General features: G+C 46.1%; 2 protein-coding genes and 1 long non-coding RNA gene across 6 annotated transcripts in view; 2 read left to right on the forward strand and 1 right to left on the reverse strand.

Moving 5' to 3' along the window:
- LOC135904777 (protein-cysteine N-palmitoyltransferase HHAT-like) overlaps positions 1 to 2,898 on the forward strand; it is a 64,686-nt gene extending 61,788 nt beyond the window's left edge. The window contains exon 12 of the mRNA XM_070522291.1: positions 2,704 to 2,898. Within this exon, the coding sequence (XP_070378392.1) occupies positions 2,704 to 2,825 (122 nt within the window). The 3' untranslated portion in view covers positions 2,826 to 2,898. The remainder of the gene's footprint in view (positions 1 to 2,703) is intronic.
- The window catches only part of LOC139048003 (uncharacterized), a 126,487-nt gene that overhangs the window by 67,647 nt on the left and 42,751 nt on the right, over positions 1 to 16,089 (reverse strand). The gene's annotated exons all lie outside the window — the stretch shown is intronic.
- The window catches only part of LOC135904778 (protein-cysteine N-palmitoyltransferase Rasp-like), a 34,296-nt gene continuing 22,457 nt past the window's right edge, over positions 4,251 to 16,089 (forward strand). Inside the window, exons 1-3 of one of the 4 annotated variants that reach the window (XM_070522288.1) lie at positions 4,251 to 4,307; positions 6,621 to 6,680; positions 15,042 to 15,169. In XM_070522288.1, coding sequence (XP_070378389.1) covers positions 6,637 to 6,680; positions 15,042 to 15,169 — 172 coding nt within the window. In that variant the 5' untranslated portion in view covers positions 4,251 to 4,307; positions 6,621 to 6,636. Of the gene's footprint in view, positions 4,308 to 6,400; positions 6,492 to 6,536; positions 6,681 to 15,041; positions 15,170 to 16,089 lie in introns of those variants that run through there. The other 3 variants (XM_070522289.1, XM_070522290.1, XM_065435758.2) reach the window with 3 other exon arrangements.

Below are 16,089 nucleotides of genomic sequence, written 5' to 3' on the forward strand. Positions count from 1 at the left end.
GTGATGGTCCAAAGAGTACGCGAGTGACCAGCGATAATGCTTTGCTACAAGCTATCACAATGTACAGAGCATACATGGTTTCCCACGGAACTTGAGCCAAACAATTGAAATATGCAAATGCAACCTAGCTGAACAGAACCAAGGTAATGCTGTCTGCTGTCGCTTGGGTATGCTCAGATTATGCTTTTCAGTCCACCTAATTAGATAAGTAATCCAAAATAATTAATCAGCTTCTCAAACTTAATAATTAGGTAAGATGTGTCAATGATAAAATTGCAGAGCAACATGAAAACTCCCGATACATCTTTCTGTTGCTCGATACGTGCCACATAAGTGTGTTTTTCCGAGTGTGAAAGATTTAATTTCCAGAGATACAAGAGTTCCGGTGGATATCATATGCTAAAAGCTGTCAGAAAAACAGCATGGCTATGCCGATGGTTCGTTACAAGGCATACAAGGTGGCTGCATCAAAAAATGGGAACATTGTTTGGCACGCCGAATCAATTAATTAGCTCAATAATGCACAATAACAAGACCAGAAATAGTAAAGAGATTAAGATAAAACATATTTGGTACACCAGAAAAAAGAAATGCATGTGTGTAAGGGTCACAAAATAGTAAAGAAATTGGCTCTAACGAACGATAAAACAGTCAGTGATCACACGTTTACAATATGCATTCGAAGTTCCTTGGATTAGGAAATATATGTACCTTGATTTATTTGAAATATATGGTAGCTTATGTTGTAATGACTGCAGGCTCTATTTATTATGAAACCACGGATCATACCACGTATCACTATTTCTCGTACTGGCACAATGAATTTTAGGATCAAAGATGAAGTAGGCACTAGGAAATTTTTGCAGGCAGTATTTGAGCAGTAAAAAGAATTTAGAAGGCGAAAAGCGTAGAAACATTCTATTTTGAAAATGTTATGCTTTAAGGAAGCTAGCCGCGTTGTCTCACGGAAACCTATGTTATCTATGTGCCGAATTATCTTATTTTGCAAAGAAAGGATTTTCTTAATATTCCTATTTCCTGTAGTCGTCCACACTAAGCTACAGTAACTTAAATTGGAAGAAAATAAGGCGTACTAAATGTTAAGTTTTCCTTTGGGTGGAAGAAGACACCGACATCGAGTGAGAACACATGTGATATCAGACAGTTCTTTGCAGATACTTTCAATATGTTTATCCCAAGTAAGGTGCGAAGAAAAAATTACGTCTAATATTCAATGTTATTCAACAATTTCCAGTTCTTTACCTGCGCACACTAAGGTTTGGTTACTAATAAGAGCTTTATTTTTTGCGCAAAGTAATGTTAGTTTTCGTAGGGTTTATTTTTAGGCAATTAGCTATTGAACATTCAGATAGCTTTGTGCGTGGATCATGATATTTTCCATTATTACTTGCGAATTTGCTCAAGAAATAGGAAGAGTTGTGTCATCGGCGTACGCAATAAATTTTACCGTTGTATCGATATTAGTCATGTCGTTATAGCAGAGGTCAAAAAGCATAGGACCTAATGCGTTCCCGTGTTGCACGTAATTTAGTAAAGGAAGAAAACATGACTTCTCGCATTTGATGCATACTGATTGTTTCCGATCAGTAAGGTAAGTCCAACAATCTTAATGGAGTGCCTCTAACGCCATTCTGTGATAATTTCCACTGCAATATTGCATAACTTATACAATCGAACGCCTTGTTGAAATCAATGAATAGTGCCAATGTGAAGAGATTTCTTTCTGTGTTCTTTAGTACATGCTGCTTGAGTGTGAGCAGTGCAGTTTTCGTTGACCTGCCTTTACGAAAGCCGAACTGAGCGCTAGATAGAATGTTTTCTCTGTCGATAAAAATTTTACACGCGAGAAAAAAAATAATCTTTTCTAATGCTTTGTAAAATACTGCAATTATTGAGATTGGTCTGTAATTTCACACTTCGTTTCTGTTGCCTCCTTTGAAAAGTACGCTTGCCCTACTCAGAAGCCCGCGAATACACACAAAGTGCCTCCAGCGGCCAGTCTCGCTCCAATGTAGCATGCGGCCAATCACCCGCATGCGCAGGCCGGCTTCCCCCCTTAACTCCCAACTCTTGCGGGACGGCGGTGCCATCAGGGAGTGATGGCTCACACCTACTACGCGCGCAGCAGCAGAAGGTAGAGGGGGGAAGCCGGCTTGCGCATGAGGGTCGTTGGCCGCTTGTGGAGAGGGTGACGGAGCCGCAACCGAGAGAGCCGACATGAGATGGCAGAGAGGGAACCTGAGCAGTAGCCTCACGTTGCGCATGCGCTGCAGCGCCGGCAACCGAGTGGACGGTCGCACTTGCGCCTCCTAGGGTAGGTAGGGTACCCTAAAGAAATGGCGCAGAAAGGTACGTCTGCTCCTACTTGAGCGCCAGAGTACCGGAGTGGCTACCATGAACACATGTGATTAATCGTTATGTTGCACATATGTGTTTTGCTCACAAAGCATTGCATTCCCTCTGTAATAGGCCCTGAGTAAAGCGTTCTATTTCACTTCGAACTCGCATTGAATAGACACAAACACGTATTCCAGCACTCCTTATGCCTTTACCGAAACATTCGCTCTGTACAGATTTCAACAGGGCACACTGAATTTGGTGCATTTCTTACGTTGAGGTTTCTCTCTCTCTCTCTCTCTCTCTCTCTCTCTCTCTCTCAGTCCTTGTTTTTTTTTTCTACAGGTTTCCCGTTCCCTCTTGTTCCTGTGCTGGTCGTGCTCTACACAGCGTGCTACATGCAGCACGATGTTGTCAAGTGGGAGACGTCTGCAAGATTAGGGCGAAAAAAAGAAACTTCTTCTTGACAACTGATAGCACGACAATATTGTGTCAAAAATAACGCAATCATATTGGAATAATAAACTGAACTTCTCTATATTTAAGTTGTTTCTGCTACACAACATCGATGTGGTCCTTGTAATTAACCATTGATGGAAATACACTTATTAAGAAGGTTTTCTGAATGCCTGACACCTGTAGAGAAGGAGAGGGAGCCCCACCGACCCCCACCCCTCCCTAAGGAAACGGAAGTCTCTGACAACCAGCAAATACACAGGCTCGGGTTGCCAATTGCCGAGAACTTCTGGACTGGCGTCGCGGAAAAATTCAACGCATACTTCAACATAAAAAAGGGTCACGATTCCCATTGCAACTTTTCTCTAAATAAGAAAACTGTGGCATGGCGCAACTGTACACCTCCTATATAGGCAAATGATTTGTGCGTAAATCCAAAAGCTAACGAAAGTTTTACCAAGGGTATAACGTCAATCAATCGTAACTAGCACAAAATTACAACATTGGTACATGCATATTGCGTATTTCTTGCGGTCGATGCACGTGGGCACCCCGACGAAGACGACGAACGCTCTCTGGCTCTCGAGCCAGAAAGCGTTAGCCAGAGAGCATTCGTTGTCGCCGGTTTTCTTTTACGCGACGTGATTCTGCATGGCACTCCACACCAACTGCTCACTGACCATGGTTGCAGATTTCTTTCTAAAGTCATCGCGGATATCCTGCAGTCCTGCTCAACCAAGCACGAGCTGACTACGTCTTATCATCCACAGACTGATGGTCTCACGGACCCTCGGAGTCCTTACACACATGCTTGCAAAGTATGTCTCATCCGACCATACTGATTGCGACCTTGCCCCACCCTGTGTCACTTTTGCATATATGTCTTCGCATTATGACACTGCCGGTTATTCCCCGTTCTTTCTGCTTTTCGGCCGAGAACTCGCATTGCCACTGGAGGCATCCCTTCCATCCGCCGCATCAGCGACCAGCGAGTACGCACTTGACGCCATCACCAGGGCAGCCCGAGCACGCGATATTACCCGCGCTCGCCTCCTGTCCTTGCAAGAGAAGCAACGGCGTTTGCACGATCGCCACCACAAAGACGGCCACTTTTCGCCTGGATCTCTGGTACTCGTGTGGTCGCCGACTCATCACGTTGGCCTGTCAGTAACTCCTGTCTCGGTACACAGGCTCATATCGAGTGCTGCGTGCCGTGACTCCAGTTACGTACGAAATCGCCCCAGTCAGTACCAATGCCTCATCTGCCCCGAGTTCCACTGACGATGTGCATGTCGCAAGCCTCAAGCCATATTACTCTCCTGTTATCAGCGATATTTAGACGCATCGGGATGGTGCTTGCACTGCCGGGGATAATGGTCCATGCATATTGCGTGTTTCTTGAGGACGATGCACGCGGTAGCAGCAACGAAGACGACGAACGCTCTCTGGCTCTAGAGTTGTCGGCTGAACTGGCCGGCGCTGCATTATCCTTTGTAAGTACACTTTGTATGTAGTCTCTAGTCCTTAATCCTTCGTTCGCGCAACAATATAAAAGAAAGCAGCGACCTGGGTTAGAGAATTGGATACGCGGATGCAAAATTCGTCCTTATCAGGGACATTCCTGTCGCAAATAGAAAAATAAGGCACGTTTCTGGCATATCATCATCATGCAGAAGAAAGAAAGAAAGTTCGGGAAAACCATGCGGCCGGTCTCTGTTGTTTATTATTGGTGCCGACAGCCAACACTGTGACTGCGGCGTCTACTGTGACCGAAGCTGGTATATGTAAGATTGACGAGGTTGGACGCGTTGTCTGGAGGATAGCTATAGGGGCTTGTCGGTGCGGCATATTTTGTTTTGTTGTAGCGCTGTGTGTGTAAGATCTGACTTTGTGTTGTCCTTGTCGTTCAGCGCTGTGTTTGTCAGATGTGCTTTTCTGTTGTCCTTGTCGTTCAGCTTGGGCTACAACAAAATATGTTGTCGGGAGATTAGCGAGGCAGGAACACCTTCTGTTTGCTTCCGCTGTTGTCTGCAGTCACCCTTCAGCACAACAGCTCGAGGTTGGAAAGGGTATGATGCCGATGGAGATAAGCGAAGTACGTCCTGTCAGCCAAGCCCTCAGATCAGCCAGTGCCATGCCAGTACTTTTGTAGAGGGTAGGAACTAGGTGGATTTCTTCTGTTGACGACCAGGTATCATGGCAGCGTCCATGGGTCTGGTCTCTCGCGCCCCCTGGTGACTGAAAGGACTGAAGGCTAGGACACAAAGCACCTGAGTGAACCAGAGAGCTCCCTTAGTGCGGACGTTAAAGGACTAAAAAAGGGAATAAATATCATTTCTTTGCCTCACCGACAACTGGCAAGATCAAGAAACATCTGCGCATCCATGCAGTCGCTATCAGTCATATACCCATCTACAGCTTCGCTGTAGGTGCATGATAGTGGCAGCCTAATTTTGTTAGAAATTGCAAGTTGGCTAGTTTCGTGCGCTAGCTTGATTTGATACGTTCAACCATTTCGTCGCTCCTTGCCAAGGCCGTGTCTCAATTGCAAATACAGAATCCCCATACCACATTTCGACACGTATTGTGATCGGCACACACACATACACACACACACACACACACGCACATACCTACACGCACACCTACACGCGCGCACACACGCACAGACACACGCACACACACGCGCACACATGCACACACACACACACGCACACACAAAGACACACTCGTGCATGCATTGTGTAGCGATACCTCCTCTGGGTACATGCAATGGTGAGAATTGTAAATGTTCTTCCATTTCCACCTTTCATAACGGTCCCCCTTTAGAAGGCCTTTAAATCTAAACAGCTATGGACGATGGTGATGATAACTTCCAGGATGCTTCGGTTTTCTGGCGCACTATCAACATGACTTTGTTTTCTTTTACCCGAAGAAGTCAATCGCGAACAAAGTTTCGGGCGAAAACTCACAGTGATATTGTAATGAGTGACACGCACTGTTTAAATAAGTATGCTTTTTTTAACTTTTATTTAGAACATACTGCAAATCCCATGACGGATTAATGCAGGAGCGTCACAAGGTCGAACAATAAACTTAATGAAGTCATCGTTTTGTCAGCAATTAGTATCACGCTGCTGTTTCATTGTTAGTGTTCTTTTTTGTATTGGAGTTACTTTCACGTAATAAATGTCACAGCTGCACACAAAAAAGAAGTCCACGCGAGAAATGTCATTATTGAGGAATAAATTATGAAACGTACTCACTACGAAAGCAGCGTCAATGTTTAAAGGTGACATGTTACAATTTCCACTGGTACATATACCATTTCGGGAAGGCCAACGGAAGTGGTATAAATTGTTTTATGTGAGCTACAAGCGTGAGGACATGATTATGCTGTAGTTGATTCCTGCGGTTCAGAACGCAGCACCGTGTTATTAAACCGCGGTAAGCTTCATCCCTGACGCATCATCTCACATTCAAAATGCCGTTGCAACATAATGCACGCTGACCTTCCGTCCAAAAAAAAAAGAAAACGACACGAACGATCCGAGCTTAGCCACATGCATCTACATTTATGTGGAAGCGGATGTGCGTTTTCAATGCTTCGCTTAGTTTTCTTTTTTTTCAGTTCCAGTTCCGCATACACTTGTTTGTCTAAGCAATTAGACTTCCAGGTGCCTGCCACGTTGACTCGGTGCTGGGTGAGACATATGGGGACAGCATGTGGTCTCGTTAATTATTTGACGCCAGGCTTTAGGGAACGTTGAGATGTTTTAATCAAAGTGTATTGACGACCACGGCAGCGGCGGCGGACCAGCCATGAAAGAGAAGCAGGCGAAGATCGCAAACTCGAAAATCAACAGGTAAGAAATAATATTTAAAAAGAAAGCAACTTGCAGTAGTTGATATGCAAAATGGTGCAAATACAAATAATAATTACAACGAAGGTGCCAAATAAAACAACGTACGAGGGGAGCCGACACGGTCCAAGAGAAAAATAAAGACTGAATTGAATTGATTTGAACCGCGTAGGCGCTATAACCACGTAGGCACAATAATAAGTTGCCCAAAACAAGATGGTTGCCCCCTCCTTCGCTACACCATTGAGCATTGAGCCGGGGGTCGGCTTGCTAAAAGCGAAGATGTAGATAAGGAAGAGATGCCGACTCAAATAGTGACACCAGCTAATGCGATCTTTAGTCATTTCTTCGTAGCGTTATTTTAGTGTTCCAATGAAAGCGAAGTTTAACGCCATGAATACTTGGGCATTTATTTTTTTTATAACCTTACCTGCACTATACAGATACAACATGTTAAAGTTCATCAGGCGTATGTATGATAAAGTTCATCAGGCGTAGCTTTCAGTGTCGCTCGGACTGGGACCTGTTCGGAAGCGCGCAGCCTATTTCATCAGTAATGTCTACGACTAGTAGTGTAGGCAGGATAAAGCTTAGTCAGTGCAAGGAAGTGTAGAAAAGTTCCTCTACGGTAAAGCGCCTCTATCTCTCTCTAACAAACCCATTCCGCATCTGTTCGTCGAGATCATATGCTATGAAGGTTCTCGAGTACTTTCGTCGCACTCATGTGTCAATTTCCTTTTAGAGCGCAGCTCTTGAGCGCCTGTTCCTACGTTGAGCGTCGGTGTGGCTCGTCGAAGGCGATGTCGTCGGCGTAACCGAGCGAATGAGCAGAACGAAAGATGAAAGAGGGAACGCGGAGAGCAGCGGGGGATGAAAAGCGATGAGATCGCGAGGAGGAAAGCGGGTGAGGAGGATACAGTGAACGCATTAGGCGGAAAGTGGAGGAGCAGGAGGAGGAGGAGGAGGAGGATATGGCGAAAGCTGGAGAAGAGAAGCGCAGTGCCGCTCTGCGCCGACGATGGCTACGAGATGGCGCCAGAGTAGCGCGCATGGCATGTTCACCGATCGCGTCGGAAAGCGCGTTCAACGATACTATAAGTGGAAACAAAGCATTGGATAAGCGGAGGTCTCTTTGAGGCGGCTACTGCGAATCACGTCCATGCGTCACCCACGCGCTGCCTCTAGTGATCTTCCGATTAGCGAGGCAGTCGCGCCAGGCTTCGCTTCGTTTGCAAAGTTTACTCCGCCCCAGCCAATATATCGCGAACAAATTAGGTTATTTGCGCCGCACTTTAGCTAAGACCCCCCGCGATACTAAATTTATATAAAACGTCAATTTGCCCTGTTCTAGAATATGCCTCTGTCGATTGGTTCCCCTACAAATTATGTGAAATAAGTTCGCTCAATAACGCTCAAAAATATCCATCCGTTTCATTTGCCAAAATTACAGCCGCAGTTTTTCCCGAACACAGGCTCAACAACCTTTGAACATTGAGCCACTGCTTTCACATTATGGCATTGAAGCCTTAAAACTTTGATGTGCAATTATTATCTCCACCTCTGGTCTTTCTTATTGTAACTATATCACTTTTACTAACTCAAGTTGTGCCCATAGCCTCCACGCCTTGAAATATTACCTACTTATGCTCGTACTAACGCATTCAAATGGTTTTTTTTTTTTTCACGTATGATAGAGCTCTGGAATTCTATATCTTATAACGTTCGTTCACTGGCATGGCATGGCAAGAACTTTATTTTAGTCCAGAGAAACTAGGGTCCGAGGGCACAAGCCCCCGGGCTATGTTGGTGGCTCCGCCCACGTAGGCACCGGTAGGCCAAAGGCTTTCCCGATGTCGTGAGCTCTCCGGACGGCCAGGAGTTGATCTTGGAGGACATCGCTGGATATGCGCCGACTCCAGTCCTCCTCGCTGTTGAGATCCGAAGCCCTTTGGTTGGGGCACAGCCAGAACATATGATCAAATAGACACGGAGTGTGTCCGCAACTTTTACATTCCGCGGGAAAGTCCCGGTCAATTTTGTTAAGCACATAAGGTGTGGGATAAGATTTAGTTTGAATCATTCTTAATGTGACTGCCTGAGCTCGGTTGAGCTTCTGATGGGGGGGAGGAAAAAATCTCCTGCCGTCCCTATAATGTGAGGTGATCTCGTGAAAAGTAGTAAGTGGGTCTTTGTAGGAGCCGCAGTCATCCTGGAGCAGTTCCTGATCTGATGCGCGGCATGTGAGATCTCGCACAGCAGAGTGAGCTTGCTCGTTAGGATTGCAGCCACTGGGGCTGACCGAGTGGCCCTGATGAGCCGGAAACCAGACTAGGTGTGAGCTATCCAGTTGGTCGTAATTATCAGTATTAATACTGTGTTTAAGTAACTTGTGTGCTTCCGCTGAGATGAAGCCGGCTGAGTAATTCCTAATAGCTGTACGGGAATCGGAGAAAATTGTGGAGCCTCTCCTCATTGTAATTGCAAGTGCTATGCTTGCTTCTTCGGCGGCATGAATGGAGCTCGTTCTTAGTGACGCCGCACTTATTAATTTACCGCTCTCATCGACCACGGCAATAGCGTAGCGGTTGCCCGATCCATAACGAGTCGCATCGACAAAAAGAGCTGAGCTGTGTTGTTGGTGCAGTTTACCCAGAATGCATTTGGCCCTGGCGTCTCTTCTGCCTTTGTTGTACACAGGATGAATATTTCTAGGTATGGGGTCCACAACTAATTGTGTCTCCACCTCCTTGGGTATTTTGAGCTTAGAGACGTCTCCTCCTCGAGGCAGTATTCCGACTTCATCTAGAATTTTACACCCTGATTTAGTGTTGGAGAGTCTTGCAATTTGTGACATCGAATGCGCCTCAATGAGCTCATCTATAGTGTTATGTAGTCCTAACTTGTTGAGGAGTTCGGTACTCGTTCCGTGCGGGAGTCCCAGAGCCCTTTTGAGTCCGGAGCGTATAAGTGCGTTTAGCTTAGCCTTCTCTCCTTTTCCCCAGTTCAGGTATGATGCAATGTACGTCACATGACTGATGAAAAATGCATGATATGCTCTGATGAGATTGTCCTCCTTGAGGCCTGCATTTCGGTTTGAAACCCTGCCCAGGAGCTTTAAAGTACTGTTGGCCTGACCTGTGAGACGGTTCAGGGCTGTAGCGTTACAGCTCCTTGCGTCAATGAGAAGACCCAGAATTTTTATTTGCTCTACTCTGGGTATGACCCGTCCTGTGTTGTCTGTGATTTTTATTGGCAGAGTTTCTAAAGGCACAAGGTTTCTAACACCTTGTCTCCCCTGTCTAAAAAGCAGCAGCTCAGATTTACTAGGTGATAGCCTGAGTCCGGTGCCCTTAAGGAAGGATTCTGTGGTGTCTACCGCTGCCTGTAGTGTCTGCTCTACTGCTGCGAGTGACCCCCTTGGGACCCACACTGTGATATCGTCAGCGTATATGACGTGCCCCAAGCTCGGAATTTTGGACAATTCCTCCGAGAGCCTGTGCATGGCAATGTTAAAGAGGAGTGGGGACAATACTGAACCTTGTGGTGTGCCGTTGTTGCCTAAATTGTATGGACCGCCTGTGACTATCCCGAGTTTGACCCGAGCTGTCCGATTAGCTAGAAAGGACCTCACATAATTGTAAAATTGCTTCCCAGGTTCAAGGTTGAGATTTCATGTAGGATATGTTTATGTGCAACCGTATCAAATGCTTTGTTAAGATCCAGACCCAGGATGCCCTTTACGTCCCTGCTAGGGTCGTCAATAATAGCCCGTTTGATCATGAGCATGGCGTCCTGTGTGGATAATGCCTTCCGAAAGCCTATGAGATTGTGCCTGAAAAGCTCCTGGTTTTCTATGTGTTCTATTATCCTGTTATGAATAGCATGTTCGGCTACTTTGCCAATACAGGATGTAAGTGATATGGGCCTGAGGTTCTCCTTTGTTAGTGGTTTCCCGGGTTTCGGTATAAACGTCACCTTGGCCTCCCTCCATTCCGGTGGGACAGTGCCGGATCTCCAGTGACTATTAATTTTGACCGTGATTATGTCTATGGCATCATCATCCAGGTTTCGCAAGAGTTTATTTGTGATGCCATCCAGACCCGGGGCAGATCTCCCATTTAAATTAAAAAGTACATGCCTTACCTCAGCTGCAGTGAAGTCACTGTCCAAGTCCGGTTGCGATATTCCGGAGTAAGGTTCGCTTACTTCTTCTTCGTTTTCATATTCATCTTTAAGTGGCAGGTACATGTGTGCGAGGTCGTTTGCGACCTCTCTTGCTGTCCGCCCTATAGCTATCTGTTTATTGACGAGTCTGTTTATGGCGAGGTTTGTAGTACCTCTGGAGAGCTTGTCATTAAGTAGGCTCTTCAATAGATTCCATTTGCCTCCTCTGCGCAATCTGCCGTCTGTTTCTGAGCAAGTTTCGTCCCATTGTTGACGTGAAAGCTGAGCCGCGTATGTCTCGATATCACGATTAACTTGGGCAACCTTGGCTCTAAGTCTTCTATTGAGTCTGTGACTCTTCCATCTGGTTAGGAGAGAATTTTTCGCTTCCAGCATGTGAGCTAGCTTGGAGTCCATTTTTGGGACTTCGATTTCTGTTGAGACTGCTTTAGTAGCTTTCTTAATCGTTGCCTTTAGTTGATCTAAGAGCTCCTCATAAGATTCGTCATCTATGCTGGTTTCCTTACGCAACTTACGGAAGAGATCCCAGTCCACATACTCATATTTCCTTAGTGGTGGTGGTTGCGTCTGTAAGATGACTTCAATTATGTAATGATCACTTCCTAAATTCTCCTGCAGATTGTCCCATGAGCCTTCAATTCCCCGAAGGAATGTAAGATCGGGGGTTGTATCTCTGGTAGTAGAGGTACCAGTTCTCGTGGGGAAGTTAGCATCTGTAATAAGAGCAAATTTTAATTCACTTGCCGTGGTTGCTAAATTAGTACCCTTGACGCTCTGATGACCATAGCCCCATTCTTTGTTAGGAGCGTTGAAGTCCCCAGCCACTACAAGTGGGGCTGTATCTGCCTTACTGGAAATGCGGCCCAAGAGGGTCTTAAAATCCCTTTTCCTATCTTGCGGAGAGCTATAAACGTTAGCTATATACACGTTAGCTGCTTTTTTGTTCTTCAGAATGAGTTCAATCATTTGTGCTTCTAGACCAACCTTGTACTTGGGAAGCTCGTGAGTTTCATAGGAGGTACCCTTTCGAACCAAAGTCGCTATTCCCCGACCCCCTGGAATGGTCAAGGTTTCGGAGTTGTAACCCGGTAGAGAGATATCCTCCTTAGCTAGTGTTTCCTGTAAGAGAATAACGTGCGGCTTAACTTTGGCCGATCTAATAAGCTGCTGCAGGGGAGCCTTGCGCCTTCGGAAACTCGCACAATTCCACTGCCATATTTTAATGTTATTGTTGTCGTTTGAAGCCATTATGATACCACTGGTTGATTGCCCGAACCCCTAGAGTCCGCGCTCGGGCTGCCGTTTGTGCCTCCGTGGACTGCCGATGCAGCCGCTGCGCTTGCCTTTGCCTTAACTTTGGGCCTTTCTAGTTGACCCACTCGAGCATCTAGATTAGTGATGAGCTCCATGATTTTCGCCAGAGTCCTGTCTATTGTGGCTAACCTTGCGGCTATTCTGACTTTTTTGTTCTTGGGGGGTGCCTCACTCTCTCCCATCTCCTCTGCCTCAGAGGTTTCTAAATCTTCTTCCTCTGTTTCGCTAATGGGAACGGGGTGGGGGGCTTTACGTTTAGGTTTGCCGGCCAAGGGTTTTGGAGCCGTTGTGTCCATCTGACTACGGGGTGTTTCGGACCTTTCTTTAAAGGATTTGAAAGCCTCCCTGAGCTCAGACAGTTCTTGCCTTAATTTCTGGTTTTCTGATTCTAATGCCAATATTCGGGGATTTGACTCACGTTCCGGCTGTGCCCTACCATTAGTACTCCTGGACCTTGCCCTTGTCGGTTGTGCTGGTTTCCCAAGGCCTCCGTTCTTGACTCGATCGGCCCAGGTTGCTCTTGGGGTCGACTGTGAACGGGACCTCGATCTTGACCCAGGTCCTCGGGGTTGCGGGTCAACACCAGAAGATTCTCCAGAGCTGGGTTGTCCTCTGGATCGAGAACGCCCCCTGGAGCGGGAGCGCCCTCGTGAGCTGGAGCGTCCTCTCGTGCGAGAGCGCAAGTTGGCGTCGTTTTCTAGCATGACCCCTTTGCGCTGGGAATTGTTGCTGTCTTCAATGTCTTCGGCCACCTGTGTACAGCGTGCTTGCTGTCGTTGGCGCCTACGACGCCTTTGCCTCACAATGTAAGGCATCTGGAATCTTCGGCTGCATTTTCGGTCCCCAGTTGGGTGTGCGCCACCGCAAATAGCGCACTTGGGATCGCAATGATGATCTTCAGGTGGGGAAGTGATTCCACAGCCCCTACACTTTCTAACACTTGCCGGATTGGGACACACGTCGGATCTATGTCCGATTTCACCACAGCCGTAGCACACATCTATCTGTCGTCGGTAGAGATAACAGGGCATGAGTACGTTACCACAAATAACGTGGTTTGGCACTCTTTGTCCTTCAAAAAGTACCACCACCGTTGTAGTCTGCTTGATCCGACGTACCTCGACGAGGCCCGGATTTCGGTGATTGACGAAAAGGGTTTTCAGTTCCGCGTCGCTAATGTCCAGGTCGATACCGCGAACAACACCCTTACATGTATCTTCTCCTGCTGCGGTGTAGGCCGCCACTTCGAAGGGTCCATCCCTCGTATGGATCTTGCGTACCTTGGCGTAAGCTCTTGCGTTTTCTTCCCGCGGAGTTGATACCACCAAGATGTTCTGACAGCCGTTCGGACAGTACGTGTCCTCCGTCGTGTCTTCCGGCGCTAAGGCTGCTGCCATGGCCAGCGCTCTGGAGAGATGCACCAGGCTGAACTTTTTAACGTCGAGGCCGCCACGGGGGCGGACAATTATCTTGATGTGATCCCTCGGTAGCATCGGGATCCTAGAGGCGGTAGCGACGCGCTTAAGCACGTTCTGCGAGGTGGCCGTGCGGCGACTACCTTTCCCGCCATGGTTGGTATCCTTTATAGCCACGGATTTCCCGCCAGCGGCTAATGCGCGTCTCCTTCGGCGAGTGATGGCTGTCATCCATCCAATATCTTCCTCCGGGGTGATCTCCATGCCTTCAACAGCTGAGCCGGAGGCCATGCCTACACTCCGTCGTGCGCGTGAGGCCTAGGCCTGCAGCGCGAGCCAGGGGCTGGCACCTTTTCTACGTGGCACGCAGAAAACAGTTTCCAACGAAGCGAAAAATGGACCCACCGGTAAAAAATGGGCATCCACGTAATCCTTGTGATACGACGCGTCGATCGCCACCAGGTTCTCAGGGGTGGCACAACAATTCGGCGCAAGAACATTGATCGAAGCGGGAGCCGATGTTTGCACGACCGCACTAGTCGGCTTCTTCTTCTTCTCCGTTCGTTCACTATCAGTAAAAGATTTCATAGCTATGACCGGTAACGAATTGGCTAACATGCAAAGCACTTCTTTTTGACCATTCATCTTTTTGTGCATGTGTGTGTTTTAATGTGTATTGTATAGTAATGTATAATGTTGCCACTCCTGCTACAGCCTTATATTGGGTTGCGGTATATGTAATTGAATAAAATAAAACAATAGACTGAAAACACGCATACAGCTGCCAGCAAATTTCGCATTAAGCAGTATCCTAATGGTGGGTTAATTTTTCGGTAATGCAATAACAATGTTGAACAACTTGCCGCAAGCCGTTCAAGCCTGCTGTACAGCTGACCCATTTTTAGGATTAATTGGTGCGACAGGCGTTGTGCGTTTCCTAGCCTATACATAGCGTATTTACTAGGTATGGAATTCTTGCATGCACTGGTTTCATTGTTAGCTACCCTGTGTTTGGGTATCCCTTTGAAATCTTATACTGACTGCATAGAGTCATTTTATTACATTGTGACGCAAATGTCACGGTCGTCACGGTCGACTTGCATGTCGATCTACCCTGCAATAATGCGGGTTGGCCACCCGCATAACGTTCAGTAAAAAATGAATAATTGAATAGGTAAACAAAAAATGTTTAAAATATATATATATATATATATATATATATATATATATATATATATATATATATATATATATATATATATATATATATATATATATATATATTATGGAGCTGTCTTGGGCAAACCGTATCTGTGGAGAAGCACGCTTGTGTTGGGTCCCTTGTACCTATGGTCATATACCAACGTAATTTTCCAATTTATAAGTCCAATTCCAATTCCAATTTTCCAATTTATATACACCAATTTTCGTAACAACATTCCCCGCGAAGAGACGGTGCGACAGCTGGAACAGATGGACCTCCAGGATGGACGTGGGGACTGGAAAACGTGTACCACTGGACGGTGACTTTCGTAGCCTTCTCGTACATCATGTGGCGGTTCGCGACCAACGAAGAGAGTAAGTGAAACATGGTGAAAATACAATTCCCTCTAATGTAAGGGCGAACGTTCACACAAAGCTCTGGCGCAAGGCGTACTCAGATCTCCCTATGCAAATACGTGTAAAACGCAATAAAAAAAACTGCGATGACACAACCGCTGGGCTGACTTGAATGAAGTTTGTTGCGCTTGAAATATTAAGTGAAATTCTGCTTACTCCACGAACCAAAAGATTTTAACTTAGGGCTTGAAAGCTAATGAAAAGAAACAGTTTTGGAAATTAGCCAATTAAAGAAAATTCTGCCCGAAGTTTAAACATGCGTGACTCTGCAACAAAGTCTCATACCGCAGTTCTGTATGCAGCATCCATTAGAGCTTCTAAGGCGAACAAATTAGAGTTACAAATTCACAGCTTACAATTGCGATCGACAGCTGTATTAAAGGTTTTAGTTGTGATATGTTTTGTTTAGTCCTTTTACAAGTCTGTAACTGATACTTTGGTTTGTTTGTTTGTTTGTTTTTCGATTTTGAATGTTTATCCACCTTTTTAATAGCATTCACCTCGTTCATCCGAAATCGGCTTCTTACCGCCGCTGCAATTTTACCTTTTCCTCTTTAAACGCAACAAACTTCATCAAATTTGGAGCAGTGATCGGTAAAAAGAGAAAGAAGCTATTTCTCCCTACCCGTGCATTTCAATAGGAGCCCCTGAGCCATAGCTTTCTCTCAAGCAAGGCTTAGTTGCAGGCAAACTGGTATGCCGCAATGTGTAGGACGGAAGCGCGAGGGGGGTGGCGGCGATGACAGTGCAGGATTTAGAGCGTGTCCGTGTCTGCCCTGTCGTGTTCCGCTTCGTGCTTTAATCTACTGGTTATTTAAATATATAAGCAACAATTCAGCTGGTATGTTCTAGTTTTAATAAGTCAACGCTTTACTGGC

The sequence above is a fragment of the Dermacentor albipictus genome, chromosome 7 (genome assembly GCF_038994185.2).
Source record: "Dermacentor albipictus isolate Rhodes 1998 colony chromosome 7, USDA_Dalb.pri_finalv2, whole genome shotgun sequence".
In the NCBI taxonomy this organism is placed as follows: domain Eukaryota; kingdom Metazoa; phylum Arthropoda; class Arachnida; order Ixodida; family Ixodidae; genus Dermacentor; species Dermacentor albipictus.